Here is a 27,622-nt window from a genome sequence, read left to right as displayed (position 1 = left end):
TTCTATTCTACATCTCAGCTTCCTTGCAACGCAAACCTGTCGAATCCCTATCTTTACTATCAAACGTCAAAGCAAAATGGCAGCCACCCCTGTGGTGCTCATTCTTGGAGCTGGGCCTAGGATCGGAGCCGCTGTCGCCGAGAAGTTCGCCAGCTCCGGCTACAAGGTCTCTGTTGTGTCTAGGAAGGGGACTGGCAGCAAGGCCGCCGAAGGGGTTCTCTCTCTCAAGGCAGACTTCACCAAGCCCGACTCGATCCCAGCACTCTTCAATGCCGTCAAGACCGAGTTCCACGCCTCTCCCAGTGTCGTCATCTACAACGCAGCAGCACTCACGCCCCCCTCTGATAAGGACTCTGTGTTCTCGGTTTCAGCTGAGAGTGTCGCGTCGGATTTGAATGTCAACACTATCAGCCCCTACGTTGCGGCGCAGCAGGCTGTCAGCGGATGGGAGACGCTGCCCAAAGAGGCCAAGAAGACGTTCATATACACCGGAAACATCATGAACGTCTGCATCGTGCCCATGCCTATGATGTTGGATCTAGGCATAGGCAAGTCGGCCTCGTCGTTCTGGATCGGCCTTGCCGACGCGCTGTACTCGGCCCGCGGGATTCGGTGAGTACTCCAAAGAAAAGCTCCGCGTGGACTGTTCTAATACGACTGGCTCGATAGTTTCTTTTATGCCGATGAGCGCCACGGAGATGGCAAGTTCAAGGGGATGGCGCTTGACGGCGCTGCTCATGCCGAGTTCTTTGCACAGTTGGCGGATCATGAGGGGAGTGTGCCCAGCCACGCCACGTTCGTGAAGGGCAAGGGCTACGTCGAATTCAAGTGAGGAAATGGAATAGTCATGAGGAGTAGTCATGACAAATCTATCAAAGTTAGATGTCAAATCAATGTCATGAGCAAGAACCGAATCAAGTACCCTCAACATAGCAGAACTATCCCCCTGATAGCTAGCTAGACAAGTAACACCAGATTACCCTGGGCCCTAAAGCACGTAGCGATGTCGCGGGTCGCAAAGTCTGTGTCCCTATTACGCCATACGTTCTCCATAATCTCAAGCGCCTTGTGTACCGTGCCGAAGATGCTCGGAGGTTGCAGAACCTCTACCATCCCACGAAAGTGAGCCTCCTGGCCGCGCTCCGCAAGGCAGCCTGCGACGCAGAACGGCCACACCATTGTGCGAAGTAGTGCCGGCGATCTTTGAAGCTTCAGCAGCTCGATGACTCGATTAACGTGATAACGCACGTCGACGTTGGTGGGTTGCCATCCGGACACAACGATAGATAGATATATGAGCGCTGCGTGAGCCCAGACACGGGAGACTAAAGAGCACTGGCTGAGGGGTGGAGCGAAAATATCCAGAAAGCTGTTATTCTCTTTCGGAGCTTTTGGCGGATCGGTTTCGAGGCGCATGAGATGAGCTACTAATGACTCCTTGATAGCTGTGGCGCGGCGGACTAGCTCCACGACATCGAGATTTCCAGCCGTCTTACATCGCTGTTTCCATGCTTCAAGCGTGGCAATCTCGCCGATTTGTAGCAAGGTCCAGTTCTTGAGCCCGACAACAGCCTCGAGATTGATAGGGGGATCCTCAGTGCCTTGGATGCCACCAAGAAGGCTGCGATGGTACTCGTAGAGTCTAGGTTGCTCCTGAAGTGCCGTACTGGCAATAATATCATCCAATATGACAAGGGTGGATGAGAAGCGAAAGGCGGCCTGTTCAGCGCTCGGAACCTGGTCACTTTGGCTAGGCCAGCTCCATGACGACGACGACGGACCCAAGCGGCTCATGACAGCGTCGAAACGTGAAATAGGCTCTCTTGATTCGACGGCGCTGTCGAGGAGTTGTCTAAATAGAACGAGAGCGGCATTGAGGTGTGTATGCCAGTTGTGAAAGCTTAAGACGGCGATCTCGAAACGCTGCATCTGCATGATGCTCGCCATGATTCGCACGGCGCCGTGCAGATGTTTTGCGACGCCTGAGCCATCTATAACCTGCAGTGCTTGTCTCAGCACCCCGAAGGCATTCGTGGTTTGCGTGAGCACTTCATCCCAGATTGCATCGCGATTGGCCGTTCCCCGCGCAAGAGAGAAGAAATAGGAACTCTGACATAAGGTGGCCTGCCGTATTACGGGGCTACTTATCATCATCTCGAAGACCCATGATCTTCCGCCTTGAAGGAGAGAGGGACGATAGAACGGGAACAGAAAGGGAAGTAAATGTTCCAGGTAGAACGTAAGGAGAACAGTGTCAGACCGTCCAAAGGCAATGTTTTCGCGAGATTCCTTAGCAGTAAGCGTGCAGTCAGCCCCACGACAGAGCCATACAGTGGATGCCTCGGGTGACGGCGCCATTCCATCGTTGTGGATGCCCGGGGTTTTCCTTAGGAGATCGCATATAGGAGTAGCCAGGTCCATGGGTGGTTTTTGGGGAAGCGCCATCAAATCGACCGTAGAAGCTTCGTCAGTTGAAACGTAATCGCTAGAAATATGGACCACACGATCCCCACGTCGGCGATGGGCCTTTTCTTTGACCTCACGTTTGAGCTGCTCAGCCATCTCTTCCTGTTTTGCGCCGCCATCCATCCACTCCGGCCTGGCGTCCAGGAAACTGTGGCATGTGATACAGAGTGCAGCGCAGACATCACATACAGGGTGCTTTTCATCGCATTTCTTGCGTCGGAGCCGGCAAGTCCAACAACCGTTGGAACTTCTCATTGTGCTGGTGTAACGAGGACCCGGGAGGCCCGTCTATTCTATACCCCGCAAGGCAGCTTTGGGTTCAAGATTACTCCTCTCCACCTCCAGTTGGATCCTCGTGTTTCGAACCCGAAGAAGCGCCCAAGTATTTAGAGACGAATGACGAGGATTTAGGTGGAGGTGCGGACGTTGATATAGGCCGCGCAGCTCGGGCCGACACTGTTCCGATATCATGCGACAGCATCACGTGATGAACAAGCGAGCAATGCTCTTCGGGGCAATGAAAATTGAGGATCCGAAACTCTTATTGATTCACGTAGTCTTGATCTAATCATGCTTTCAGAAGCTACAAGGGTAGAGCTTTCAACCAAGAACTATCACTCAACATGGCCTTCCGGATCCGCCCTGTCACGGCTCACGTCTCCACTGATCACGTGCCTCACATGCCCCTTTACTCATCTCCCCGTTTATTTGCATTGCTTCACCGCTGGACCTAGTGAATCTTTCTTCCGGCGGTCTGTGCGGTAATACTTTTTCGACTACAAAAGCTAGCAGACGCCCTCCTCATTCACAACATCAAGAAGCAAGCAGAGCAGGAACCAAAAAGGCACCTGTGGACTTCCTCCACGGGTTTGGTGGAGAGAGGAGACTTTCCAACACTCCATGGTTGGTTGGGGTCTCGGGGTGTCAAATTCGAAAGCAACTCAGCTGATGGGGCAGAGGGTGGGAGGTGCGAAGTTCGTGGATTGATGACATTCATCTATAGATGACATTAACGCTCATAATCGATTTGCACGGAGCATGTTCGAAACCGTTGCGAAGACCTGTTGTGTACCCAGTCCCCTCGAATGCGGAGTATATTCAACTGGAAATGATACCATTCATCATCAGCGATCCCTAGTCTTTCTCAAACTGGTCTCCACCATTCGCTGTGGGGATTCATGTTTTCTATGAACCCTGCACCGTCAGCCTTCCACGTCCATGAAGCAGAAGAGATCAAGAATTTGATCATGCCCTCATAGACGAGGCTGGAACTCCATGAAAAGACAAACCGTCGCGAGACAGGACAGGCTTAAGTAGTATTTAAGAATCGCACTAGTCCAGTGGCTTCTGGGCGTCTATGGAGTCGTGACTTTGCCTAAACTCACGTGATGGCCATTCGGCAGCTTCGCAGCAATGAAAGCGTGAGGGTCACCGTGGTAGTCGTAGGATGATGAGCCGGATACTACGTTGTATGATTCTGGTTCTGAACGGAAGTGCTTCGCTCTGCTGTTGAACCGGTTTAGTGATAATCCGACGAGAGGCCAAGTCCCTTCACCCTGATAAGCAAATCAGTAAGCCGTGAACCAACGGCACCGTCTCAAGAATGGTGGTTTCAATGCCACTCGATGTGTTCGAGACTTGCTAGCATCGGTCTTCTGCTCCGCCCTCTAGAAGATGAGTACCCATCTAAGCCTAGAAATTCGCTCCTCAGAGGACTTGATTCTCAACACCTTGTCAGGCGGATCTTGTACTTACTAAGTCCAGACGATGCATAACGTACCCTGCGGGTGAGCTGCCCATGCGGGCGAGCTGCCCAGTCCGTGCACCACTAGAAATTCAATAATCTAACCTTAAATAACTCTACAACCACCTAATAAAAAGTTATACAAATTTAATGTATTATTCTTATATATATAAATACTTAGTATATAGAATATAGAGTCTATCCTTATAGTAGTTAGCTAGTAATAAAGGGTAAGGTCTAAAATAGGGGTCTAAATTTAATAATTAGTTAACTACTATAAAAATAGACTTTATATTCTATATACTAAGTATTTATATATATAAGAATAATATATTATATTTGTATAACTTTTTATTAGGTAGTTGTAGGGTTATTTAAGGTTAGATTATTGAATTTCTAGTGGTGCACGGACTGGGCAGCTCGCCCGCATGGGCAGCTCACCCGCAGGGTACGTTAGACACCAATATTTCATTATAACTCCACTCTCCATTGCTGATCGACGATCTCTTGTTGATTAGTGTTCGATCTGCAGCACCTCCTCGCGGGAGCAGCACCTAAGTGACCTAACATCAAGGAAGAAACAGGAGCAACGGAGTTTACGTGCTAAGAGCACTTCAGTACACCTTGAAAATGCCAGTGCTTGATTGCAGGCGTTCGAACGAGCAGATTAGCCTACAAACACTATGCTACGTCCGCCTCAAAGAGGACTCCAAAGCTCCTAGAAGCTCGCCTAGATTATGAAGTACACCAGTAAACTTACAACGCGAAACATCTTACATTGGTTTTTGCTGCTTGCCTCAAGCACACCGCAAGAACCGGGGTATAAGTCTTCCTCCACTCCATTAGCCTCATCCAACATTCATCCTCCAATCCTCCGATTGAGTTTCTCCTCCCTGACTCTGCGCACTACTCGCGCCCTCTTTCCACCACTCGTCTGGCCTCCCCTCAATCTTCTCATCTCCGCCACACTCGCACCCACAATAGGCCGCGCAGTTCCCAGTGCTACCACCGAAAGCCCCACTATTGCTATCAGGCACACACGCCGTATGCGCCGCATGCCCACACCTTCCACAAAACACAAACAGCCCCTGTAGCCGCATCCAGCACACGGCGCACATACTTGGCATGACTAGTGGCTTCGTGCCCTTAGTGTCGTTAGGAGGTCTAGTATTGGGAGCGGGCGGTACTTCGATGCTGAGTGATTCCTGGAAGGAGTCGCCGGTCTCGCCATGAGGTGATTGGGGTTGCGAGAGCTGGAGAGGTGACTTTGTGCCCGGGAGAAACTCGTGCGCTTCTGGATTGAACGAGAAATTTTGGATGTCATCGGTAGGGGAGGGACGGCGCGCGCCGTATGGGGCTGATGGGGGTTCGAGGGATTGCGATTGAGCACGACCCTGTTGTAATTTAGCATTTTCATGTCCGGGAAGGAGAGAGTAGGAAGCTGTGAAAGAGATCGGGAGACAAGAAAAGGACTGATTGTGACGTTTGGCTAAAAACGAAGCAGGGTGAGGAACAGTGATGTAGGTGAAGAGAACTTGGCCAGAAATGCTCGATAGTGGGAAAGATTCTTGCTTTTGATAGCCTGAAATTGATGATAGTCTTGAGAAAAGAGTCGTTCGAAACCCCACAATGTAGCCCCGGCCGCTGAATCGTAGGTTGTCGGTCTGGAATTTGTGGAATGGTGCCTACCTCAGGGGTTGGTTCTTGCTTTGATGGTTTCTCAATCTTCTTCTCTGGCCAGTATGATACTAGGCCGTTGAATTTCAGAACCTCGGCGCGTTGCATGATGAGGTTCCAAATACTGAGCTGCTCGGCATATTGCTCCCGGTAGTGCCGATAAAGCCATTCCTTGGAACGGTCAAGAAGGGGCGCACTAACGCAACCCTCGTCATCAAAGTGGTCTTGATTCTTGAGCGTTACCTTGATGGTTGTATCGCCATCGATCTCTTGTGAAGGTAAGGCAGGCTCTGAGGATCCTTCCTCATTCCAGCTTCGGTCTTCATCTTCCTCGGAATGGCGAGAAAGGTAAGATCCATCAAGCTGAGAGATGCTGGGTCGCTTCCCATGCTTAGAGCGGCCTGTTGCATTAGTCGCGTTGCTGCTACTGTAGAATGTGTTGGTGCCCCATGTGATTCCACTCGTTGGAGCTGATGTAGACAAGTCTCCCTCCCCTCGTGGCTTGGGGTTTGCCGGAGGTGATGACGAAGCATTGATAGAAAACGGCCTCGAGAGTGTGGCAAACGCCGTAGCCAGGTTCGAATTAGACTTCTTGATCTGGTGATGCTGCTCTGGCGACGTTGAATAACTCTGGGTTGCACTTGTAGTAGAGCGATGCGTGCTTGTCCTAGATAGTGTAGGAGGGGTGTAGCCCGTTGAGTACGGAGTGGCTGGATCGGACGGCACATGGTCACTTCCCCAGGGACCATTTGAGGAACCGGCCGAACCGAAGGTATCTAACCGCTTATCAAGTCGCTCCCAGGAGTTGACTGGGGTAGAAAATCGCGTTGGGGGATAACTAGGTGTACCGGGGATAGACTGGGGACGCCTGAATAAACTCCAAGCTGCTTCGGCGGACGAGAAGTAGTCTAGGGAAAAGGCCGGTGCTTCCATAGACATAGGAAGATCAGACTGACGAAGGCGCTGCATGGCGCTGGTCACGCCTTCATTCGCTGCTGGCTCAGAGAATATACATGAGAGCATAGCAAGCATCTGCGTATCTGCAAGTGCTTCGAAATGGTCGAATAAAGCGGGTATGAGGAACGTTACGATTGGACTACGACCCCATTTGACTCGGCCGGTAAGTCTGGGGTTCGCAACCTTTTCAGGATCGTCAAAGGCGAGGTCAATGCCGCTATCCTTGCGTCTGATCTTGACGAGGGATCGTCGAGCGAGCACCAACACTTGCTCTCGCCTATACTGCTGCGGTAATATTTCTAGGGGAACGTCGTTACAAAGAATGAGTTTGCAAATGTCCCAGACTTCGGCAAGGTCCTGGAAACCATGTTTCCTTGCTACTTCCGCATTGTGCGCGCAAACTTTGGGGCCATCACCAAAGATTTTGTATTCTTTAGCTAGTACCTTTTTACAAGGCAGAAGATGCTCCTCTACCTCTTTGATAGACACAATGGATTTCGGTCTGATGGGGTTTCCCTGGCCCGCACTGGAAACTTGCGATGATTTCTGAAATTTGAGGGTTGTTCTTCGCCATGCTGCTGGAGGCTGGAATCTTCTTCCTTGTATGGCATTATCTGCATCAGAACTTGAAGACGAGCTTGTAGACGACGAAGAGGTCCAGGAGTCATGCAAGGAGGCATGGTCATCATCTCCTATCCCTGGCGCCGTTCCAGGGGCAGATGTACCAGCGTTCAGTCGGCCAAACGTATCGAATATACTCCAGCTCTTTCCTAATCGGTCTGGACGTAGCCCCGAGACCGAAAATAAGGGTCGGGGCTCCGGCGGAGGTGGGAAGAAGCAAACAAGCCGGCCGTCCTCTGACCACATTGCTCCACACTGCTTTGCAATGGGAACGTTAGCCTTAGTGCTGACGGGGATGTCATTACCACTGCGTTCCAGATCAACAGCGCCCTCAAAGTCGACCTTGAGGTCTGTTAAATCGTCATCTTCTTCATCACTCGAGCTATCTTCGTCGACGATCCTAACGAGTCCTCGAACATTGGAATCTTCTTCGATCTCCAGAAAATCAATGCTTTCTTCGAGGCCACGTTCACCAAGAGCGTACCCGACGATAGCTTCTAAAGAGCCACGCTTTCGATTCAGGTACAGCTCAGCAATTGAATGCATCTCCGAATCAAGTTTAAGTATTGTTTCATCTGCAATTGCAGCCGTTGTCTTTTCGATATTGAAGTCTGGTGCAGATTCTCGAGGATAGTTCGGGGGGAACTTCAAGCTGATTCGAATGAAAGCTGCTTTACGGTCTACTCCCCAGGGACCATAGAGAGATACGGTAGCTTTGCGGCGGGCTACATCTACTTCTTCAAAAGCAACTTTTCTATATCTACCACCAACGTACGTGATTTCATCACCAAGGCTCTCGGGGCTATCCCAGGTAAATTGATGGGGTGGAGGAAGTATAGTGCCTCGTATTCCCCATTTCGCCGCGGTGTCTGTGTCTCGATTGCCTATTTTGACTCCTTCCATCCATTTGATTGTGTTGACGATTTTTCGGGCGCTATTCTTGCCCCGCATCCCTACGGGTACCATTGCTGTAGGGTGGTCCATAGACTTGAAAGGGGCTGCACGTGCGTCTTTCTGAGACTGGGAAGTCTGGAACAGTGTAGTCAAATGACCTTTTGCTTGACTCGAAAGTTTTTCTGGCTCTTTGTCCAGAGGCACGTTGGTGTCGGGCTTGATAGGCGGCCCGTCCCTATATGTCAGATAGGCAGCACCATTGCGAGTAAGGTAGGGCTTTTTGAACACTTCTTTTCCTTTCTCGAATCCAACCGATTTCAAAATGTCCGGATTCATCTTGTGGAGATGTAGATACCGATCAGTACCCCACGAGACCAGTTGGAAATCGCGATTATCGATGCCGTCCTCTATTGAGCCACGTGAGCGCCACAAGAACTCCTTGACGCAGTCTGAATGGCCTTCAAACGAATGCGTGGGTGGCACTACAGCATTCCTCTTCATTCCTGTGCTAAGACGACGATCGTAAAGATGTAGATCATAGTTCCCGCGCTGTGGCATAGCAAGCACGCCCCATCCGAATGGCGTATGACGCGCTCGCCATACTGGATAAGGTGTTCTGAAAATGCGCTCCGCATGGGAGTCATCTAGATCAAGGTTGTCTCCCTTCGAGTAGTCCCACAACTTGATTGTCTTATCCAAAGAGCAGGTAAGAATGCCTGTAGATCGTGTTCGGTTCCAGTCGATGCCATAGATTTTGGTCGAATGTGCTGTGATAGTCTTCAACGGAACTGCCCCATTCCTACGGTCCCAGATACGCAGATGTTTATCATGCGAAGATGCAATAATGTGTGGATCTTGACGGTTCCATTTGACTTGGGTTGCCCCCGCATCCCAATCCGCGAATATTGCAAAAGGTTTGGCGAACTTCACCACAGAATTGAACGTCAAAGCAGGTGTTCCTGGCTGACGAAGATCCCAACAGTGCACGAAACTATCCACAGCGCAGGTTGCCAGTTCATCAGGATGGTGCGCTGAGAAATTTATGTCCGTGATGGCGCGTGTGTGAGCATGCAGAGTATATTGAATAGGGGCCCGCGGTGTCTTTCCCAGGAGATCGAGATTGTATATCAGCGCTTTCTGGTTAGAGGTGCTGGCGATCCAGGACGCTCGATCTGCGAAGGGAGACCATTGCACGTCCGCGACGTCCCACTGCGAGCGGTTGGCTATGTGGAGGGGCGGCGAGTAGGGGTTGTCAAGGTCAATTATATTGAGGCCGTTGCGCCTATATGGAGTTAGTGATGGTCCCTTCTTAATGAAACGCCATGCAACTTACGAAGCTAACACGACATCCCGCCCACTTGGGGATATGGACGCGGCCCCGATGGTCTCGCTGACGTGAATGGAGACGTCTTTCTCGAAAGTCGGGCTTTCAAAGGGAGAGGATGGCTCTCCGTTGGACTGCGAGCCCACGGAGGCCGTGGAGGCCATGGTCGCGGAGCTTCGACGCTCAAGCTCGACGTCGGCGATGGGTTGCCGATAGAAGCTGCGGTGGTGCCGCCTATGTTGTCGCGAGCTACACCCGATGAGGCTTTCTAGCTGAGATCAACACTACGCTCTATGCAGCTGAAGCAGTGGGAAATGAACGCGTAGAAAGCAGCGATAGAGACTATGAGTCCATATAGCTCTTATGAAGAGGCCCAGGGCTCTGGAATTGCTGGAATTGATCATATACAGAGGCTTGGCGATGACCGCAAGAGTGTTCGACCTAGATCTGGAGGGCAGCCTTGCTGAAGATAAAGTGGCAGTTCAACACCGTCTGGGATGGCCCGGAGAGCTATCAGGCTTGCCAAATCATCGCTCTACAGCTTTGAATATTGTACTAGAGGACTTCAAGCAGTTTTCAGCAGGTGCATAGACAGAGCGAGTACGTCGAATAGGAAGTGTTAGAATTGGGACTGCCACTTTCTGTTCAGGGTCCCTCCTGCGGGGGGGCGGCCCAGGCGACGAGGGGCATGATTCCCAAGGTTGACTGACTGACTGAGAATCTCGGCTTGTCAACTTTGGCCGCGACAACAGCACACAGCCTTGAGACCCTCTTCTTATCCCTCATAATTCGGCTTCTGGTCTGCATACTTGAGCCTTGCACGTTGACTTCCCACGTCTTAAATTCACCTCTGGATTGCGGTGACACCCGGGCGGACCTTCCTGCGCGACCACGCCTTCAGTCACCTACCTTTCCCTTGCGCTGCGATCTTCTACACGCAGCAGACCACATCACAGCGATAGGCGTACTTCGCTGACTGTCGGTACTATCGAGGTTCTCCCAAAACGCCCAGCGCCTGCGCCTTGAGAAACCATGGCCCTTCCTAAGAGGATTATCAAGGAGACGGAGCGTTTGATGGCAGAGCCGTAAGAACACTCTCCACCCTGGGGATATAAACCCTTCAGCCTTCTCTAGCCTGTGCTAACAATAGATGTATACAGAGTCCCGGGTATCAACGCAGTTCCCCATGAAGACAACCTCCGCTATTTCGACGTCACCATCCACGGACCCTCACAATCTCCATATGAAGGTGAGACCAAGAGCTAGAATGGGATTTACTGATATCTCGGAAGTGCTGACGTGTGTTTGAAATGTTAGGAGGCATCTTCAAGCTAGAGCTGTTTCTTCCGGACGACTATCCCATGACGCCCCCAAAGATCCGGTTCTTGACCAAGATCTACCACCCAAACATCGACAGACTTGGGCGTATCTGCTTAGATGTCCTGAAAAGTATGTGTCCTCTATATCTGCTGTTGGAAAAAAACCCTAACACTTGGTAGACAACTGGTCCCCGGCCCTCCAGATCCGCACAATACTTCTCTCCATCCAAGCGCTCCTGGGCGCCCCTAACCCCGACGACCCTCTCGCAAACGATGTGGCTCAGAAATGGAAGGAAGATGAGAAAGCAGCCATCGAGACAGCTCGAGAATGGACTAGGACTTATGCGAATTAGACGCGGTATCGGCACATCGGGCAGCAATCGCCTAGCTCCCTTACGAACTTCATAACGGCGTTTACGGCAAGATTGTGGGTACAGCCGACTTTTCTAGACATGCACCTTCGAAGAAGGCTTTGGAAGCGTCGGGCGTTCGCGATTCGATTGGTTGGCTTGACCTACTATCTCCTTCGCAGCTGAGTGTTAAATCGGTTGGCGAGTGCTTTCGAGACCCTCTAGCATCCTCTGGATGAAATAGAATGCTATATTTGATCAAAACTTGACTGCGAAGGTACAGTGATAGTACATTAGCCTAGACGAACTATTTTGACACTGTTTCAAATACTAACAATACCATGGACCCTCGGAGCCGGCATCTTCCCTAGAGTATCCAAACCGCTTAACGGGGCTTCGCACTGGCCTCTGGGAAATTCTCTATGGTGCGAAGACCACTATATAGCTATTGCCTTCACCATTTCCTCCATATCAAAAATCAAATCCTTAAGGCAGGCTACGACTATGAACGGGAGGAGAAAACTAGCTACTCGCTCACAATCTACCCTTCATCTAGCTTCTGAAAGCCCCGAAATTAGACTAGACCTATATAACATATAATCTATCTATCGTTGTCAAAACCTCAACATCAAGATGGTAGATTTTATGATTGATATATGAAGTCCGTGTAGTTCCCTGTGTTTAACTGAAGATGTCCCATGTTCTAAATACGGTCTCAGCGCTCTCTAGTGAGATCTCAAGGTATGATCTCGCGCCTCGGAAGGAAAAGTGAAATGACGATCATTCTCTCTGATGTAGCCCGTGCACTTCCATCGGTCTTGGCAACTTCGCTTCCGCACACAAAGCCAAAAACTCCGCAACGACGACGACCTCAAAGTACACTAACCCCCAGGTATCGCATCACCACCGCCAACATGCGTACCTACGACGACTCCTTCAGCGGCCAGAAAATCTACCCCGGCAAGGTGCGTTGTCACCCCTTCCCCAGCGCCAATGCCGCACCTCATAAGCCGCCACCTCCAACTGAGCGTTGTGGACGACGGCATGCTCTGTGAAGCAGCCAAAGCTGACGTATCAATTCGCGACGATAGGGCAAACTCTACGTCCGCGGCGACAGCAAGATCTTCCGATTCCAAAATGGCAAGACCGAATCGCTCTTCTTGCAGCGAAAGAACCCCCGTCGGATCGCCTGGACCACACTCTACCGGAGGCAGCACAAGAAGGGCATTTCTGAGGTTAGTGGCGCCGAATCGCTCGTATACACATTTTGGAGGCAATTGGAATAGGATCCCGACGGATGGAGGGGGGGTTGCAGGATCTCCTTCATACAACGGAAGCGAATCCACAACCCCCTACTTACGGCGATTGCGCATATCAGACCTCGCACCATCAGGATGTCGCGTATATTTTCAGGGCTAATATTATGCCACCAACAGGAAGTTGCCAAGAAGCGATCTCGCCGCACCGTGAAGCACCAGCGCGCCATCGTTGGTGCCTCGCTCGACGTCATCAAGGAGCGCCGTTCCATGCGTCCCGAGGCTCGTTCAGCCGCCCGTGCTGCCGCTATCAGTGAGGGTAAGGAGAAGAAGGCTGCGGCAGAGAGCAAGAAGAAGCAGGAGAAGGCCAAGTCGGCGTCGGCGGCGGCGAAGGGTCAGACCCAGCGGATTCAGAGCAAGCAAGGAGCGAAGGGTTCGGCACCCAAGGTCAAAGCGACTACCCGTTAAGTGGTCGAGTGTCGAGGGATGAGTGGCTTTGTGGGCTCTGGGCTTTCTGGGACCATTTCGACGAGGAATGGACAAGCTCAGTGCATTTTCTTGCCAGAACAATCATCTTAGGGTCGGATTTTCGAACAATGAGAATCATGAAAGGCTGAACTTTTACGTGCTTATGGTGGTGGCTCCTAGATGAGACGTACCGGAAACGGCGGGACTCACAATACAGAGGATTCTCACAAGAATGTTCTACCTGATGAGATGCTGAAATGCATAGGATCAAGGACACTGATGAAAGTCAACGTCTCAAGCACACTTTATGGAAACATAGGGTATTTGACGCATATCTCATCTTCTGGGTCCTTGACACTAGAGGAACGGCCAATGACGAGTAGGCTATACAACACCACTCCTAATGCGCACCAGTCTTGTTCTCGCTTCTCTGTATCCCGAAAGCTCTCCCTTCACATCAATTCCCCTGCCAGATCCCCTCCCTATCGCATCCCACGACTCCTGTCCTAATCATCCAGCCCAAATCTGTCTCTGGACGCAGCTCATCTTCTTAGTCAAATTTAATCATGCATTCTTCGCACCAGATTTAGAAACAGTTACCCTTCAACCACTCAGGCATCGTTGAAATCTTAGTCTAGTTACTGTTCGTCATTCTGATAACACGTTCAGCAGCAGCAGCACCACCGATACAAGCAACCGTTTGTTCACCACGACGCATCTAGCCTAACTGAATTTCTTTATCACAAGTCTTTCAGGGGCGAGGACTGATATAAGATCAGCGGGCAGACTCAAAAGTAAAAGGTTCGATCGCGCTTTTTACAACAAGCTTTTCAGCTCAAAGCTCCTATCAGTAAGTCTTCCTAATACGTCGGATTTACTTGAAAGTCCAGAGCCGAGCGTGGATGTCGACACAACATCATGTACAATCGTTGCACGAGCGAAGATTACCCGCGTCGTGGTTCATTTCTTATCTTTACAAGATGGTCAACGCAACCGAGAAATTCAACGCGTCGTCATGTGATCAGAAACCTACATCTACTATCATGGAACGGTATATCTTCCGAATCGTTCCCCGATGTCCTTTGCCGGATTGACCCACTTTGAGCGATACCGACCAGAAATCCCAGAAGAGACGGGCAACAACACGAGGGATCTGAGCGATACCGATGTTTCAGTGTACGCTGTACATGTTTCGACCACGCATGTTAAAGGAGGCCTAGGGTTCGGATCTTTAGGATTTCGGCATCCAGCGTACGCTGTGCTTAATTGTATACGTACCTCGATGGGGAGGTTTCGTAGGGTAGGCGTAGGGCGGATCTTTGCGCAAGAGGTTATAAGAGAGTTTCACCACTTTGGATGAAGAGACTTTCGAATTGGCCTAGCTTTCGCGAAACCAAGCCGGGACATGACTACTCTTCTACCTCTGAGTGTTGAGGTGCGCCCGACCGACAAAGTCTCTGTCAAGAGGGCGCAACTATGCAGAGCACTTGCCGCACTCATTGAGCAAACCTACTCAAAAAATGGGAAGCAATCGTAACGGCGTCCTCGAACTCTCCATTCTGGAGTTGGATAAGTGGGTGGATCGATTGGCCGAGGGGGAACAGGATAGGGAGCAGAATCTCGCAATCAAGCTGCCTGGTTTTTTGGCAGGGGTAAGATGGGCAGAAGGCGGACATCAGTAGTGAGCCGTTGGTGTTCGGTACCGAGGAGGCAACATAAACGAGCGCTGGTCCAGGGGAGGTGTTGGAAGAAGGACGGGTGCAGAGGTGTTTGATGCTTGGTGGAGGGAATGAGAAGGGGCAGAGAAGTAGACCTGAAAATGAATCAGAAGATTCTACGAGAGAAGAAGACACGGAAACCATTTTCTTTGTCCGAGTAGTCTGGTTGCTGAGTATCAAACAATTTCCTGTGCTCTTCTTGCAGATTTGGTCCCGAACCCTTCCCTAGACATCTTGTAGAAGCACGTGTTTTAGCCGACAGTATTGATTGTGCCTTGACAATTAACGAGGAAGAGACAGTTGCGACTGAGCTAATTGAAGAACAAGAAGGTTAAGAGTGGTATTATAGAATCTCTTGATAACGACTGTAAGATATGCCTTCAAAGCGTTCAGAGTGTTCCGCCTAAAATTGGACGAATCTCACAAGGTATCTCTAGCGCCTATGCACCCATTTCCTCTACCAAAGCCAGTTTGAAAAGGAAGCCAATCCACCAAGGACTATTATCCCACGCTCTCCCTTCGGACAACATCCTCGACCTCGGCATGCCGACTTTCCTGACCTCTGTAGCTCTTACGTCCGCGCACAACCCAGTCAGTAGTCATGAGCGTGATGACGACGCCATACACGGCACTGACATAGTTCATGTTGCTAGCAAGCACGGGCTTGGCATATGGGAAGCTGTACATGATGATCGTGAACAGGGTCCAGGCCAGGAGGACAATGTTCGAAAAGAGGCCGATAGGGCCGAGCCAGAAGGGGCCGTGCTGGATGTTGTCGCGGCCCTTGATCAGGAGGCAGACGACTGGGATGGCGTATGAGACGTAGAGGAGGACGATGCAGGCTGTGACCATGCTTCGAGATTGTTAGTTATAGATTCCAAGATTCTTGAACCGAGGGGAAACTTACGAGTTGAAGGCAGTGTAGGATCCCAAATACAAGCAACCCACGGCAGCTACCCACGCGCAACTAACGAAATGGGCGACCACAGGCACACCGAGCGTTGGGTGGACCTTCGACAACCACTGGTGCCCCGGAAGACCTCTATCACGCGCAAAGCTCCAGCACAACCGGCTCTGCCATGTGTGGCTCGCAATCAAGCAGCCATATCCAGTCAGGATGATTAGGATCTCAGCGAAGATGGCACCAGCGGTGTTTTCGCTGAAGGCACGGTAAAAGAGCTCCAAGATGGGTACAAGGGTGGAGGTTCCAGCGATGTCCGAGAAGTCGCCAACAATGGAGAAGAACATGGAGATGGAGAAGAACCAGGAGGTGACGAAACCGATGGCGACGGTGCCCATGATGGCAATGGGGATCATGCGCTCCGGCTTATGTACCTCTTCCGCCATATGCGTTGCGCAGTCTAGACACGCAAAAGCCCAGTTAGTGTTGACGAGACCCACAATAAAGGCAATGCCGTTCTGGCTCCAGCCCGTGTTGTTGATGAAGGTGGCGAAGACGAATTTGGCGTGCTGGTGGGTAGGTGCTGAGGCAGGTACTGCGACAAGGAGGACGAAGAAGGAGACAAGGGAGATCCAAAGGGTGAAGGTTGCGACTTTGGGCAGGGTTTTTCCGTAGCAGTTGAAGAAGAAGCAAAATATGTTCGTGATTTGATACGCGACGAACACATGCCATGGCTTGATCACGCTGGAAAAAAGTCAGCTAAAAGGGTTCATAGGCATAGCCTCTTATAATCCATGAATCGTCTCTTTAAGTTTACAGGAACCCTATCGACAAAGAGAAGGTACTCACAAATCAGGATGGCCAAGCTGCCAGCATCCTACCAATGCGCTACCCATAGCCAAAGCCACAGACGCAGAGGTGAAGATAGACCCGGTCCACGCAAACCATCCAGTGAGGTAGGACGCGAAATTGGCATATCGCTTCGGAGCCAACTCGTTCGCCCAGAAATACTGGCCTCCAGCATTCGGCAAGGCACTCGCCAGCTCAGACAGCGAGATACCGACACAGGTCGAGATGAGCGCAATAAGGATGATGCCGTAGATGATCAAAAGCGGTCCTCCTGAATTGATACCAGTAATCATGGCTGCGGAGATACCGAACCAGGAGTTGGTGAGAGAGAATCCCACACCCAAGACGGACCAGACAGAGAAGTTGCGCTTCATATCCTGGGTGTAGCCCATCTCGGCGAGCTTCATGGCATCTTCGTCGAGGAAGCTGGACTTGCCGGTTTCGTAGTCCAGCGAAGGGGCCTTTGCGATGTCCTTTTCTTGCTCCATCTTGACTGACCGTGGTGCTCGAGGCTAATCGAAGTCTTGGAGTTCAAGTGGATGTGTCGTCGGGAGACGTCAGTTGAAGCTTGGGAGGCTTCGCTTGAGGTCGCAGGGTCGCGATTGCTTATAGGTACTTTGTAGCACAAGCTGGACCTCTTTGCCTAATCGACGTTGGCGGTGGGGAGACCTCGGACGAAAAGCTCCAAACAGGAGGCTAGGGGAGCTGAGTTGATGTATTTATCTCCACATAAACATGGGCTGGGAGCTCAGAGGGCGCGCGCTGAGGCCAGAGATAACGAGTCTAGATAAAGCTCGCTGACAGCATTCAAATGTCGGTCACCGCGCAGGAGGCCGATAAAGTCTTAATTTGACACGCTGAGGGCAGAGAGCAGCAGGAAACGATTCTGAAAGGATGAACTAAACAGCAATGATATGCCGCAGCAAACTACCGAAACCGCGACAGACTCATGCTTCAAGTACTTTGCATGGCGGATAGCTGGGAGGGCGCTAGGCTGTCCCTAGGGAGTACGGCCTGCACAAGAGGGTGGGGGGCGCTGCACGCAGGCCAGGGCAGCGATAGTGATGGGCAGCCTGTCTGTGTGTTCGCGCGGGAGAGGGCTGGGGGCGCTCCCTTCTTCGACGTGGCGCCGGTGGTGGTGGTGGCCCGGAGCGCCTGTGATTGGGACGATTAAACTTCTTCCACCCGCCTTCTAGAGCCCCCGTGTCTGGCGGCCCACCCCTGGATCGCGCGCGGCCTCTCCGAGCCAGACAGGCACATGCTTGGAGCCCGTGGTTGCATAGTGGAATCCGATGAGGTGTTGCTTTTTGCTTCGCCGTGATAACTGGAGTGACATGGCCGAGGTGGAGACGCGTCCACGGTTCGTTGTCTGCTGTGTGTAGGAGAAGAAGTCGGTCCGTTGGCGGAGATCTGTGCCCATATATCTTCCCGCGAGCCAGTCCCTGAAGGTGCGAAGCGTCGAATCCCCAGACTCTAGTGAACGCCTATCAAGCCTGACGCATTTCGGGCTTATCCAATTCCGAGAATTTCATATCGTTTGCTCCGAAATGTTTCGTCCTTTAGATCTTATTCAAGGTAACAGTCTTCCAAGCAGGCCGTTGAACAGCATTCTCATCCACGCCCTGAACACGATAATCCCCACTCTTTGCTGGCATTGTCGTTAGACGTCAACCTTCTCCATGAAGCGATATCAACGGGTTCAGATAGAGACCCTCCCTAGCGTCCTGCGCGCCATCTCCCATAGCCACCCGCGCGCCGTATTCCCTCCACCGCAAAACGCCTCCAGATAGGAACCTCCCCAAAGCGGTATCTCTATCCCCACAAGAAGCTCCGGGCCGGCCGAGCCAGCCCCTCGGGTGCTAGCGTGCTAGGGGGCCAGCTGCAATGTCCTTCCGTCGTCCGGTCACGCTGTATCCATCCACTACCTATTCATTATCGAGCATCCAGCATCTTGAGATCTGATAAAGCTGGATGCCGTAAACGTAGGCCTTTAGGACTACAGATCAATGTGGGTCCTGAATCTTAAAAAATTCAGTGTGAGCATCATAGTCCCACAACCTCGCCGCCAGCCCTCTGCCGTGTCTGCTCGATCCGCTCACCGTGTCCTCTGAGAACCGCCCTGTTCCTTGCAAGCCGCATCGCACGCAACTCCAACCGATCATGTACACAGAAGGTCTGTACTGTACATACTGTGTACATACAAGCACAGGTACAGGCCAGTGTGCGACAGCCGATCTGCAGGTACAGGGCATGCAGGTGCCTCGAGAGGGGTTGCCACTTACTGTATTAAGCTAGACGACGTCGCGTTCTGAAGGAGGAGAAGGGAGGAATAGACGAGTGGAGCGTTGGTAGTGCCACAATACACACCGTGCATGTTGTGGATATGACCCTGGATTGGTAGCACGGGAAGGCATCTGCTAGCAAGATACCGAGCTAACCGGCGTTAGAGGTTAAGCGCGCTGATGACTGGAGACAGGTTGCTTCGTTTGGAGAGGAGATGTAAGGAATGCAGGCTTCATTATTGCGATTATTCGAGCCATTCGGGAGGAACCAGCTTATGTGACGCCGTCATCATTGTAGCCTTTTGATCCTTCGACAACCATGAGATTAGATGTTATAATTGTTCATTGTAAAAGATTCTTCAGTAACTTTGGCTCGGAACACAGCTCGGGGTGGGGAATTTTCAAAAAAGCTAGGTGCGACAGAGCAAAATACATACTTGCTTGATCCGAAGCGAATCAATCAAACACACAATTGATGAGTGAAAGAGTTAACAAGATCAAAAAAGAATCCGTCTCCATTGACTCCGTCCGACAGACAAGACCATCTCGCCCAAATACCCCCAACCGCCCTCTTCTCCGTCCATCGCCTTCACTTCTTCCGCGAAAGCAAGCCTCACGTGGCCCTCAATCACGCACCACTTGGACATAAGGGGCCGTGCTGCACCGATATTACTTTTCGCCATTAGGAGAGGGTATCCATATTCGAGTTAGACATGATGATGACCTCGGATCATTCTACCGGTCGTATAGCAGAACAACATTACGACAGACGCAACATTAAGACATTTAATTCAATTTCTGATCGGGCTGGTAGTGTTGCTGAGGGTGTCGCGGCATCCCTCCCTGCGGCGGCATTGGGTATTGGTTTGCCGTCTGCTGCTGTTGCTGGAGGTAGCTCTGGTAGTGGAGCGCTTGCTCGGGTGTCATGTATTGCGGAGGCATGTTGCCGCCGGGCATCTGGGCGCGGCCGGTCGGGACCTGCGCATGGTTGTCCTCGGGCGAGTCGACGGGACCGCTGTCGTCGACGCCATTAGCATCGGCGGAGGCAGGCTCGGGCGCGTTCAGGCAGGCCTGCAGCAGTGTTAGCATTCTGTATCCAGCGCAACGGATGCGCAGCATGTTGTACCTGGATGAGGTTCTTGCCCTCGGCCTTGGTAACGAGGGGTTGGAGCTTCGGCGTGGTGAAGGTATAGACGAGGCCGGTTTCGGACACGACGAGCAGCAGCACCTGCGTGCCAGTGAGGACGGACAGCTCGTAGGCCTGGCGCGTAGTGTCAGCAATGCGAAGTGGTGTTGAGGTGGTGGTGATGCGACGCGCCGGAACGCGCGCCGCGATGCATGCGCAAACTCACCTTCTTCATGATGCCGGCCTTCCGCTTCGAAAAGGTAATGTGACGACGCGACTTGTCCTGGATGAACTTGATCTCGATCTTCCGCCTTTCGCGGCCGGGCTTGTCGTCATCATCGTCGTCGTCGTCGGCCGCTGGGCGTGGCCGCTTGGTGCCGCGGTTGGCATCGCCTTGGACGAGGGCGCCGTTGCCATTGCCCACATCGTCGTGCGAGGGCGACGGGTGCTGGTCGTGGTCGGTGATTTCGCTGGCCATGATGCGATTCGCCGGCGTCGTGGTTACGAGTGTTTGGCTTTGGTTTGACCTTACTCTTTGTGGTCGCAGAATCTGGGTGGGGATTGCCGCTTTGGAGTCGCTGGCCGCGGCTTCGTTTGAGTGGTGAGTTGGGGCCGGCTGCACGGGGTGGGCTGTAGTGGGCTCAGCGCTGGACCTAAAAGAAGCAGGCTGGACTGATCAGGCAACGCCGTGACTGTGTTGGGTGGCGGCGAGGAATGCAAGGAAAGCTGCGTGGCAGACAAGCCAGACGTCGCGGTCGCACAGCGGACGGCGGAGGCGCCTGCCAGTGGGCGAACGGCGGGAGGCTGGATGGAGCGTAACTTACCGCTCAAGGTTGCGTGCCTGCGTCGTTTGGGGCAAGGCAGGGCTTAAGTTCTGTTCGTGGCAAGACCGACGGGGCTCAGGGCAAAGCTTGTACCGACCGGGGATGAATCTACGCGCACTCGAGAAGTGTGAGAGGTTGCTGTCTCAGAGAGGGAAAGCGACGAGAACTTCGGGCAAGTGAAACGACAGCGAGGGCAAAGGCTGTATTTCGGTGGATGCGAGGAAACGGGCCCGCCGCAGCAGCCAACCACGCGCCCGCAGCACCAGCAGGCTTCGCACCGCCAGCAGCCAGCCAGCAGCGAGGGCGAGTGGACCACCCGTGCGCTGCAGCGACCGGCGCGCGATCCGAGTGCGGGCGAGCGAGATGTGCAGTGCGCGGCGACGGTGCTGCAGATGCGCTGCCGGGTGCTCCAAATGCGCTGATGCCATGGTCCCGCGAGACGGCCCTGTGAGCCCGAGGCCTCGCACATAGGGAGCAGCGGGGGAACAAAGGGTTGCCGTGGGAAAGGGGGAATGCGATGGGACGGGCACTCACCTCGGACGAGGGCACGCAGCGCTGGTGGGGAGTGGTGTGTGCGGGAAGAGGAAAGGCTGCGCTCTTTTATGGCTAGCGTGATACGTGACTCTTGGCAGCCTGGGTTAAGCACTACCGCCTGCCTAAACGCGGAAGGCGCATTCCACCCGTCCGTGCCTGCCTCTTTCGCAGTGCCCCTTCCAAGGCCGATCCCTGCCGCTTTGACTATACCTTTACCATGCCACTACTACCCTGCCACTTTGACCCCTGCCCTCTGTGCATGCCGAGACGACACGACGACTGCTGCCACGATAGACGTCTTGCTCATACCCATACTACACCCTGAGGCACTATCTAGAACAATGTCACACCACCTCTAGACGCCCACCCTTTGCTCCCTCTGCTCCCTCTGCTCCCTCTGCTCCCTCTGCTCCCCTCTGCCCGTGATTCGCCATGTCGACGCTCCCGACGCTCCTGAAACGCTGTCTGCCTCGTCCGGCGTGATCGCTGTGACAGAGCCACGCCGTCGCCATGCTGAAGAAAACCCCAAGCCCCCGAAGATCCCTCTGCTCTGCTCCCTCCGCCATGTTTCTCTGTCCTCTTTCCTCTTTCTGTGCCCAAGTTTCTCTCCTCCTAATTCCGTCTGCGAGAGTCGCCGGCCGGCTCTGTTGCAATAGACGCTTCCATTCATTCATTCTTTGACGCCGAATTGCAGTGCAGGATTCGCTACCTTCATTCTCTTCTTTGTGCTGTAGATTCGGTTGACTTCGTATTTGTCAATTCTCAACCATCACCTACGCAACCAGAAACCACTATACGGAAGAAGCAGAGCCGCACTTCGAACTATCACTACACTGATAGAGCAGACTCGCATCGCCAAGATGCCGAACAAGCTCATGATGGTCTTCGTCGGCACCGACATCATCTTCGCCGGGTGCGGAGGCCTTCTCATTGGCTTCTCGCTCCTGTCAGAGACCCAGATGCGTGCCACGCCAACCATCACCACTGTTGCCGAGCATCTACTGCTCAAGCAGTGTCCTCTTACCGGTATGTCCGAGAACACGACGGAATCAAGATGAGCAGACCCGCCATCTACGCTATTATCTAGATATCATACTTACATCTCCCAGCCGGCGTCGTTAACGCTATCTTCATCTTCCTGACTTTCATGCTGTCCCTCCCCGCCCTCTTTCTACCGCAAAATCGCGGCTGGCTACGTGCTCAGGGCTGGCTTGTTGTCTTCTGCGCTACCTTTACGCTGGTGCTGGGTCTTACCGTCTGGTTCGTGACACTGCACAGTCGCGCCAATCTCAACAGGATCTGGGCGCATGAGCAGCCGTTAACCCAGAGCTTGCTCCAGCAAAAGGTGTGTATTGTACCCATGCCCTACCTCTCACATTTTTCGTCTTGACGTGAAATGAGACACGCATTTCAGAAATTAGATGAGTGGTTCATTCTCATTGTCATGTTTCAGCTGGACGGAGAACTCATCAAACCTCAAAACATGTTGCTTACCCTTCACAAACATGTTCAATTTCACGATCAACATCTATTTCATCGTACTAATTTCCCTCATAGTTCAACTGCTGCGGCTACAACAACTCGACTAGCCCGCCCTTCATTCAGGACGGCACATGCACCAACTCGCTGGTCGCCGCCCAAAAAGGCGGCTGCATCAGCAAATTCTCCAGCTTCGCAAACGGCTATCTCGATCTCATCTTCACTGCCGCCTTTGGAATCGTCGGTATTGATGTTGTGCTGGTGCTGTGTGTCGCGATGGTGCTCAAGTATCGCCAGGAGTTGGAGCGGTACAAGCACATCGATGAGAAGAATGGTTTGGGTGGATTGTAGGTTGAATAGGGAGAATTTGGAGGAGAGAGCGAGGGAGAAAGAGGTGGTGGCTGCTATAGGAGATAGAGAGAAGGAATTGGTTGCTGGACGTTGGACAGGGGATAGAGGCTATGTGCAGTACCATATGTACTCATCGATCGTTCTTTTTTCGAGCGCTTTTAGGGACTATAGTGATATCAGCCGCGCTGATCTAGATGTGTTTTCGTTTCATGTGTATTGTAACTAGTGAAGGAAGAGGAGGAATAGGTTTTTGTTAGATCTAGCGTTTTAACGGATTTTATGAACTGTCAATTTGTTGGAGATTCATAGAAGGATAAACGTGTGCTTCAAGGGTTTCACCCGCCCAGTTGGATCTCGAAATGTTTGTACCAACCGTGAGAATCGAGCTCTCGCTTCTCCTGTATTTCCTCTGGGTTCAACCCATCGAAGCTTCCCTGGCGCATTTCTGAGCTTCCAAAATCTTCCAACATTGCACTTGATTCTAGGCCTTTGGACTATGAGAGCCTAATTTCAGGCATAACCCGCAATCCTCTTGACAGCACCCTCAAAATCAGAACCTCGTCTGCGACATCGATCTCGGCTCAATCTGAAGGCTCTGAAGACAGCTGACTTACTCTGGGTTCAACACTTTTAATCGTGCCAAGAATTACTACATCCGGACTGCATGGAATAGCACCTCACTGTCAACATCTCCCTCATCTAACGCCATAATCACTCATCCACAGCCCCTCCTCTCCCAAACCTTCTCACGCGAAAGCAGCTTTTCTCCTATCTAACATCGCATAGAAAATCCCTAACCCCACCCCCGCCCATAACCCCGACCCCGACCTAACTCCACCGCCCGCCCCTGCTCACATGCAGTCCCCTGGTCCCCATCACAACCTCGCCAAATCCTCCGACACTGCGCCGCCATCGCAAAACAGGAGAATGTGCCTGACTATCCCAAAACACGCCCTCCATACCTCCCCTGTCTCGCCTTGTCTCGTCTCACCCACCCCTTGCCGACACCCGGCGATCAGCCACCGTAAGATCACGTTTCGCATTCGCCTCCCGGATGCCGAGCCGGGGGATGGGGCACGCGAGGGCTCGGGGCCGGACTACAGTACTACTAGGGTGGTCCTTGCGGGGAAGAGGCTCAGGGTCTATGTACATACAGCACACAGTGCTATGGAAGAGAATGGTAGGTCCATTAAGATAATTAATGGTCTGTACATACATCCTCAGTTTCACCACTGCCGTGCCGCACAAAACGCCTCGACTTGCTCGGCCCGACAGGTCGGTCGTGCTAACTGACCGGTCTCTCGGACCTCCATCAATCGCACGCACGGGCAGCGGTTTGACCAGATTTGCTGGGTCACTACTTTGGTATTTCAATTAGCGTTGTTTGTTTTCATCTCACATAATAGAGAAGACGTGCTACTGCAAACATACAAATCCACGACATTCGCGTGATATCCATGCCACACCCATCCTTCGTCAAATCCCTCATAGCCTCAAGCTCCACGCTGAAAACAGCGTGCCTGACTTATACCGCCCCATTCACACCAGCTTTATCTTTTTGGAAGAACCGCTTGAAGATCATCTTGCCCTCGTCCTCGTCCCCATCCCCAAACACGCCCTTGATCCTACGGCCCCTTGTCCTAACGGCACCCTCAAGCCGGTAGTGCAACCGCTGACATACGCTCTTCGCCTCGCAGCGATCCATGCCCGAGGTACTCGCATCGGTGATACGATTCGAGAGCAACTTGATGCGCGCTGCAAGAAGATCGACGCTTTCATTAAAGGCCTTCTCCTCGGGTGAAGGCGGTAGAGGCGTGTTGGCGTTTGTGTTACTGGTGGATGGCTCTGTGCTTGATGAAGCGGGCGTTGGTGGTGCTGCGAGAAAAGGCAAAGTTGAGAAACCAGGGCCGATGGCTTTGTCAAGGAGGGACATGCGCGCCCCAAGGCTGGTATAAGAAAAGTCTCGGGTGATCTGTAAGTCGGGGGATGTGCTGAGATGGTCATGGATGATAGCAGGAAGCGCAGCGGAAGCGAGTGATTCGGTAACGGGGGTAGGATGAAGAAAGAAGCCGAGCGCGAGACGGCGTTGGAAACGGTGGGTCAGAGGTGAGCTGGTGGGTAGCGCGGTGACGAGTTGGTCTTGGAGGACCGGGTCTTCGACTGCTGTGATGAGATTGTTGATGATTTGCTGGAGCTAAGGAGTCGTCAGTCATCAGCAATACCAATGGCTTGGTGGACCTACGCATTGACCGAGCTCAGCTTCAGATATGCTTTCTAGGAACACTTTAATAGTATCTTGGATGATGGTGTGTAACGCAACATCAAAAAGGATGCTGTCGTCGAACGATAGCCGTAGAAGGATATTCAAGGCTTGCACTTGTGATTCCGGCGTCAGGCTGAGGAACGCACGTCAGTGAACTATCCTCCATGCGTGCATTTGAACCTACTCTGAAGCAACCTGCTGGAGTAATTGCACAATCCATCTTAGACCAGTGGGGAGGATTTGCTTCGGGCCTAAGAACGTTAGCAATGCTCGTTTCGCGCTACTAACCTCACATACGATTGGGAGAATCAAAAGACGGAGTTAAGGTGAGACTTGGGTCTTTGCCAACATCTTTGGCACCGAGACGACGGAAGATGTCGCTTAGCTTATCAGGAGTAAGAAGGGCTGACAAGACGCCAGGACAGCACTGATACTAGTTAGTCGAGGAATAGAGTGAGGGCTGACCGGCATTACCTCAACTGTATTTATGTATTCCGTGTTGACTCCGTCTCTTGGAAAGAATACCACTACAATCAATTAGAAACGTACACAAAGACATCATACAAGGCTCCTTACATTCGTCAATCATCCAGTTCGCTAGCTCTTCTGGTAAGTTTTGGTATCGGAAGATGTGTCGAGCGTAGCCTGCCATAAATGCTTGGTCTCTTTTGTTTGGCTCTAAGTTTGGGTCAGAGACGGCTCGAACCGGTTGCGCTGATTTCAAACCTTTAAACACAGACGCCCATCCTTTGTGAGGGAGACACGATTTCGGGAACATCCTTCGAGATTGGGCCTCTACATCGTCTCTGAAAAAGTGCCAAGTAGGGTCTCGATGAAGAGCGTTGGTCCGTCTCATGGCTAGCAGCAGCCGTTCTGCCTTGCTCCCTCCCTCGTCATCTTCCACGATTGAAGCAAGGGTCTTCTCGACGGTGTCAGAGGGAGCAGACTCAACAGTCGTCTCCTCGAGCTTTGCCCTCGCCGCTGCGAACTTTTGCTCCTGTTGTTTATTTTTCTTGGTTTCTTCCACGAGCGAATCGATTGAAAACTTGTATTTTTTCGCCGGAGGAAGTATTGATTTCTTGGGCCGTGTACTTGCGTTAAAGAACGTGGTGATTTGCGATGGAAGTTGTTTTTGGGGACTGGGTGCCGGGGCTTTCTTGGTATTCTGCTGTAGGAGATAATCCATATCCTCTAGACCCTCTGAACTATCCGTATCGGAGTCCGAGTTGGCGACCACCTCTTGATCGCGTCGGAAGACACGCTTGCTACTGCTTGAATTTATGGACGAGAACGACCCCCCGCTCATTGCGCAGTCCTCCCCGCCTTTGGGAGCTTCTATCACGATTGCTTTCGTCTCTTTGTTCCAGTCATTCTGCAGCTTCCTTGCTAATTGCTCGTCCGTCAATGTGGCATTTTTGATCGTCGTGGCGGGGGTGGGTGAATCGGAGGCCTCACGCATCTCAACATCGCCATGAAGACTCTGAGTACGCGAGGAAGGCCAGGCTCGTGTGGCGGGCGAGTCTGAAGCATGCAGCGTTTAGTCAGGGCTATATGTAGCTGGGGCGCGGGGAGCAGGTGACGAACCGGTCCGGTCTCTATCTTTTAGGCTGCTCTTCGGGAGGACGCTGCTCTTTCCGAAGAATTCACTGATCTTGCGATTCGATTTCGACATTGCGGTAGCAGCAATGCGGCGGCGCGCCTGCGGCAGCTCTCAGCGCGAGGTGTGGTGCCGGTGGTGTAGCGGCGCGGCTGGGATTGAGTTGCACGTCCAAGCACGTCTTCACGTGCCGGGGTCACGTGCAGGCTTTAGAACCGCGTACAACTCAAACTCATGATTGTTCGAACCTAGATCAGATCAGGGGCAACCGACACAAATTCGTCCGAACTCATTGAGTGCTCCTGAGTCGCACTCCTGCCCGCCTCTCCCGCGAGCATGGACTCGAAGACGAAACGTAGCCCTTTTCTGCATATAACGCGTCCCCTGCCTCGGGGTTTGACGGTGTGCTGGGAGGTATCCCGGCCTGCCGCTTCGGGGACCATCAGGGCCCGAGAAGACGCCTGCACCACGCCTCTAGCATCTCTACGCCGCGTTGGATGCACGTCGCACTGTCGCAGCGCGGAGAGACGGGCGGTTCTATGTATCTCTGACAGGCGCAAGGCAGATCGCGGCGGCGCTCGCAGCGGTGTTTCCTGCCCGCGCCAGCCAACACACTCAGCCT

General features: G+C 52.4%; 9 protein-coding genes across 9 annotated transcripts; 4 read left to right on the top strand and 5 right to left on the bottom strand.

Moving 5' to 3' along the window:
• Nucleotides 1–76: 76 nt before the first annotated feature.
• BDZ99DRAFT_387765 (NAD(P)-binding protein) lies at nucleotides 77–832 on the top strand (the record flags this gene model as incomplete). The annotated part of the gene is made up of 2 exons (XM_033715540.1): nucleotides 77–612; nucleotides 670–832. 2 exons carry the CDS (start codon nucleotides 77–79, stop codon nucleotides 830–832), a joined length of 699 nt encoding a protein of 232 aa, XP_033577268.1.
• On the bottom strand, nucleotides 787–2,857 carry BDZ99DRAFT_563187 (uncharacterized protein). The gene is made up of 2 exons (XM_033727361.1): nucleotides 2,332–2,857; nucleotides 787–2,289 (listed from the first exon to the last, which is right to left on the bottom strand). The coding sequence occupies exons 1-2, from the start codon at nucleotides 2,719–2,721 to the stop codon at nucleotides 958–960; spliced, it is 1,722 nt and encodes a 573-aa protein (XP_033577267.1). The 5' UTR covers nucleotides 2,722–2,857; the 3' UTR covers nucleotides 787–957.
• Nucleotides 2,858–5,058: 2,201 nt separating this feature from the next.
• Nucleotides 5,059–9,847, bottom strand: BDZ99DRAFT_387001 (uncharacterized protein; the record flags this gene model as incomplete). Its single annotated transcript, XM_033715502.1, has 3 exons — nucleotides 5,059–5,604; nucleotides 5,834–9,641; nucleotides 9,693–9,847. The coding sequence occupies 3 exons, from the start codon at nucleotides 9,845–9,847 to the stop codon at nucleotides 5,059–5,061; spliced, it is 4,509 nt and encodes a 1,502-aa protein (XP_033577266.1).
• A 559-nt stretch (nucleotides 9,848–10,406) lies between these two features.
• Nucleotides 10,407–11,577, top strand: BDZ99DRAFT_508766 (ubiquitin-protein ligase). The gene is made up of 4 exons (XM_033724351.1): nucleotides 10,407–10,768; nucleotides 10,844–10,932; nucleotides 11,001–11,132; nucleotides 11,183–11,577. The coding sequence occupies exons 1-4, from the start codon at nucleotides 10,716–10,718 to the stop codon at nucleotides 11,353–11,355; spliced, it is 447 nt and encodes a 148-aa protein (XP_033577265.1). The 5' UTR covers nucleotides 10,407–10,715; the 3' UTR covers nucleotides 11,356–11,577.
• Nucleotides 11,578–12,266: 689 nt separating this feature from the next.
• BDZ99DRAFT_476477 (uncharacterized protein) lies at nucleotides 12,267–13,076 on the top strand (the record flags this gene model as incomplete). The annotated part of the gene is made up of 3 exons (XM_033722061.1): nucleotides 12,267–12,317; nucleotides 12,444–12,587; nucleotides 12,789–13,076. The coding sequence occupies 3 exons, from the start codon at nucleotides 12,267–12,269 to the stop codon at nucleotides 13,074–13,076; spliced, it is 483 nt and encodes a 160-aa protein (XP_033577264.1).
• Nucleotides 13,077–15,263: 2,187 nt separating this feature from the next.
• On the bottom strand, nucleotides 15,264–17,032 carry BDZ99DRAFT_442925 (amino acid transporter; the record flags this gene model as incomplete). Its single annotated transcript, XM_033717829.1, has 3 exons — nucleotides 15,264–15,647; nucleotides 15,702–16,439; nucleotides 16,545–17,032. The coding sequence occupies 3 exons, from the start codon at nucleotides 17,030–17,032 to the stop codon at nucleotides 15,296–15,298; spliced, it is 1,578 nt and encodes a 525-aa protein (XP_033577263.1). The 3' UTR covers nucleotides 15,264–15,295.
• Nucleotides 17,033–19,219: 2,187 nt separating this feature from the next.
• On the bottom strand, nucleotides 19,220–20,778 carry BDZ99DRAFT_508763 (SRF-TF-domain-containing protein). Its single transcript, XM_033724350.1, has 3 exons — nucleotides 20,179–20,778; nucleotides 19,953–20,087; nucleotides 19,220–19,897 (listed from the first exon to the last, which is right to left on the bottom strand). The coding sequence occupies exons 1-3, from the start codon at nucleotides 20,428–20,430 to the stop codon at nucleotides 19,613–19,615; spliced, it is 672 nt and encodes a 223-aa protein (XP_033577262.1). The 5' UTR covers nucleotides 20,431–20,778; the 3' UTR covers nucleotides 19,220–19,612.
• A 1,392-nt stretch (nucleotides 20,779–22,170) lies between these two features.
• BDZ99DRAFT_520373 (tetraspanin) lies at nucleotides 22,171–23,140 on the top strand (the record flags this gene model as incomplete). Its single annotated transcript, XM_033725522.1, has 3 exons — nucleotides 22,171–22,336; nucleotides 22,420–22,655; nucleotides 22,868–23,140. 3 exons carry the CDS (start codon nucleotides 22,171–22,173, stop codon nucleotides 23,138–23,140), a joined length of 675 nt encoding a protein of 224 aa, XP_033577261.1.
• A 1,255-nt stretch (nucleotides 23,141–24,395) lies between these two features.
• On the bottom strand, nucleotides 24,396–27,113 carry BDZ99DRAFT_462883 (uncharacterized protein). Its single transcript, XM_033719950.1, has 8 exons — nucleotides 26,988–27,113; nucleotides 26,130–26,924; nucleotides 25,980–26,081; nucleotides 25,878–25,930; nucleotides 25,701–25,830; nucleotides 25,588–25,654; nucleotides 25,383–25,536; nucleotides 24,396–25,334 (listed from the first exon to the last, which is right to left on the bottom strand). The coding sequence occupies exons 1-8, from the start codon at nucleotides 27,073–27,075 to the stop codon at nucleotides 24,666–24,668; spliced, it is 2,058 nt and encodes a 685-aa protein (XP_033577260.1). The 5' UTR covers nucleotides 27,076–27,113; the 3' UTR covers nucleotides 24,396–24,665.
• Nucleotides 27,114–27,622: the final 509 nt, after the last annotated feature.

This window comes from Mytilinidion resinicola (genome assembly GCF_010093595.1).
Source record: "Mytilinidion resinicola strain CBS 304.34 unplaced genomic scaffold BDZ99scaffold_9, whole genome shotgun sequence".
Taxonomy (NCBI): Eukaryota; Fungi; Ascomycota; class Dothideomycetes; order Mytilinidiales; family Mytilinidiaceae; genus Mytilinidion; species Mytilinidion resinicola.
Note: the sequence above shows the minus strand (reverse complement) of the source record. Positions and strands in the feature narration are given on the sequence as shown.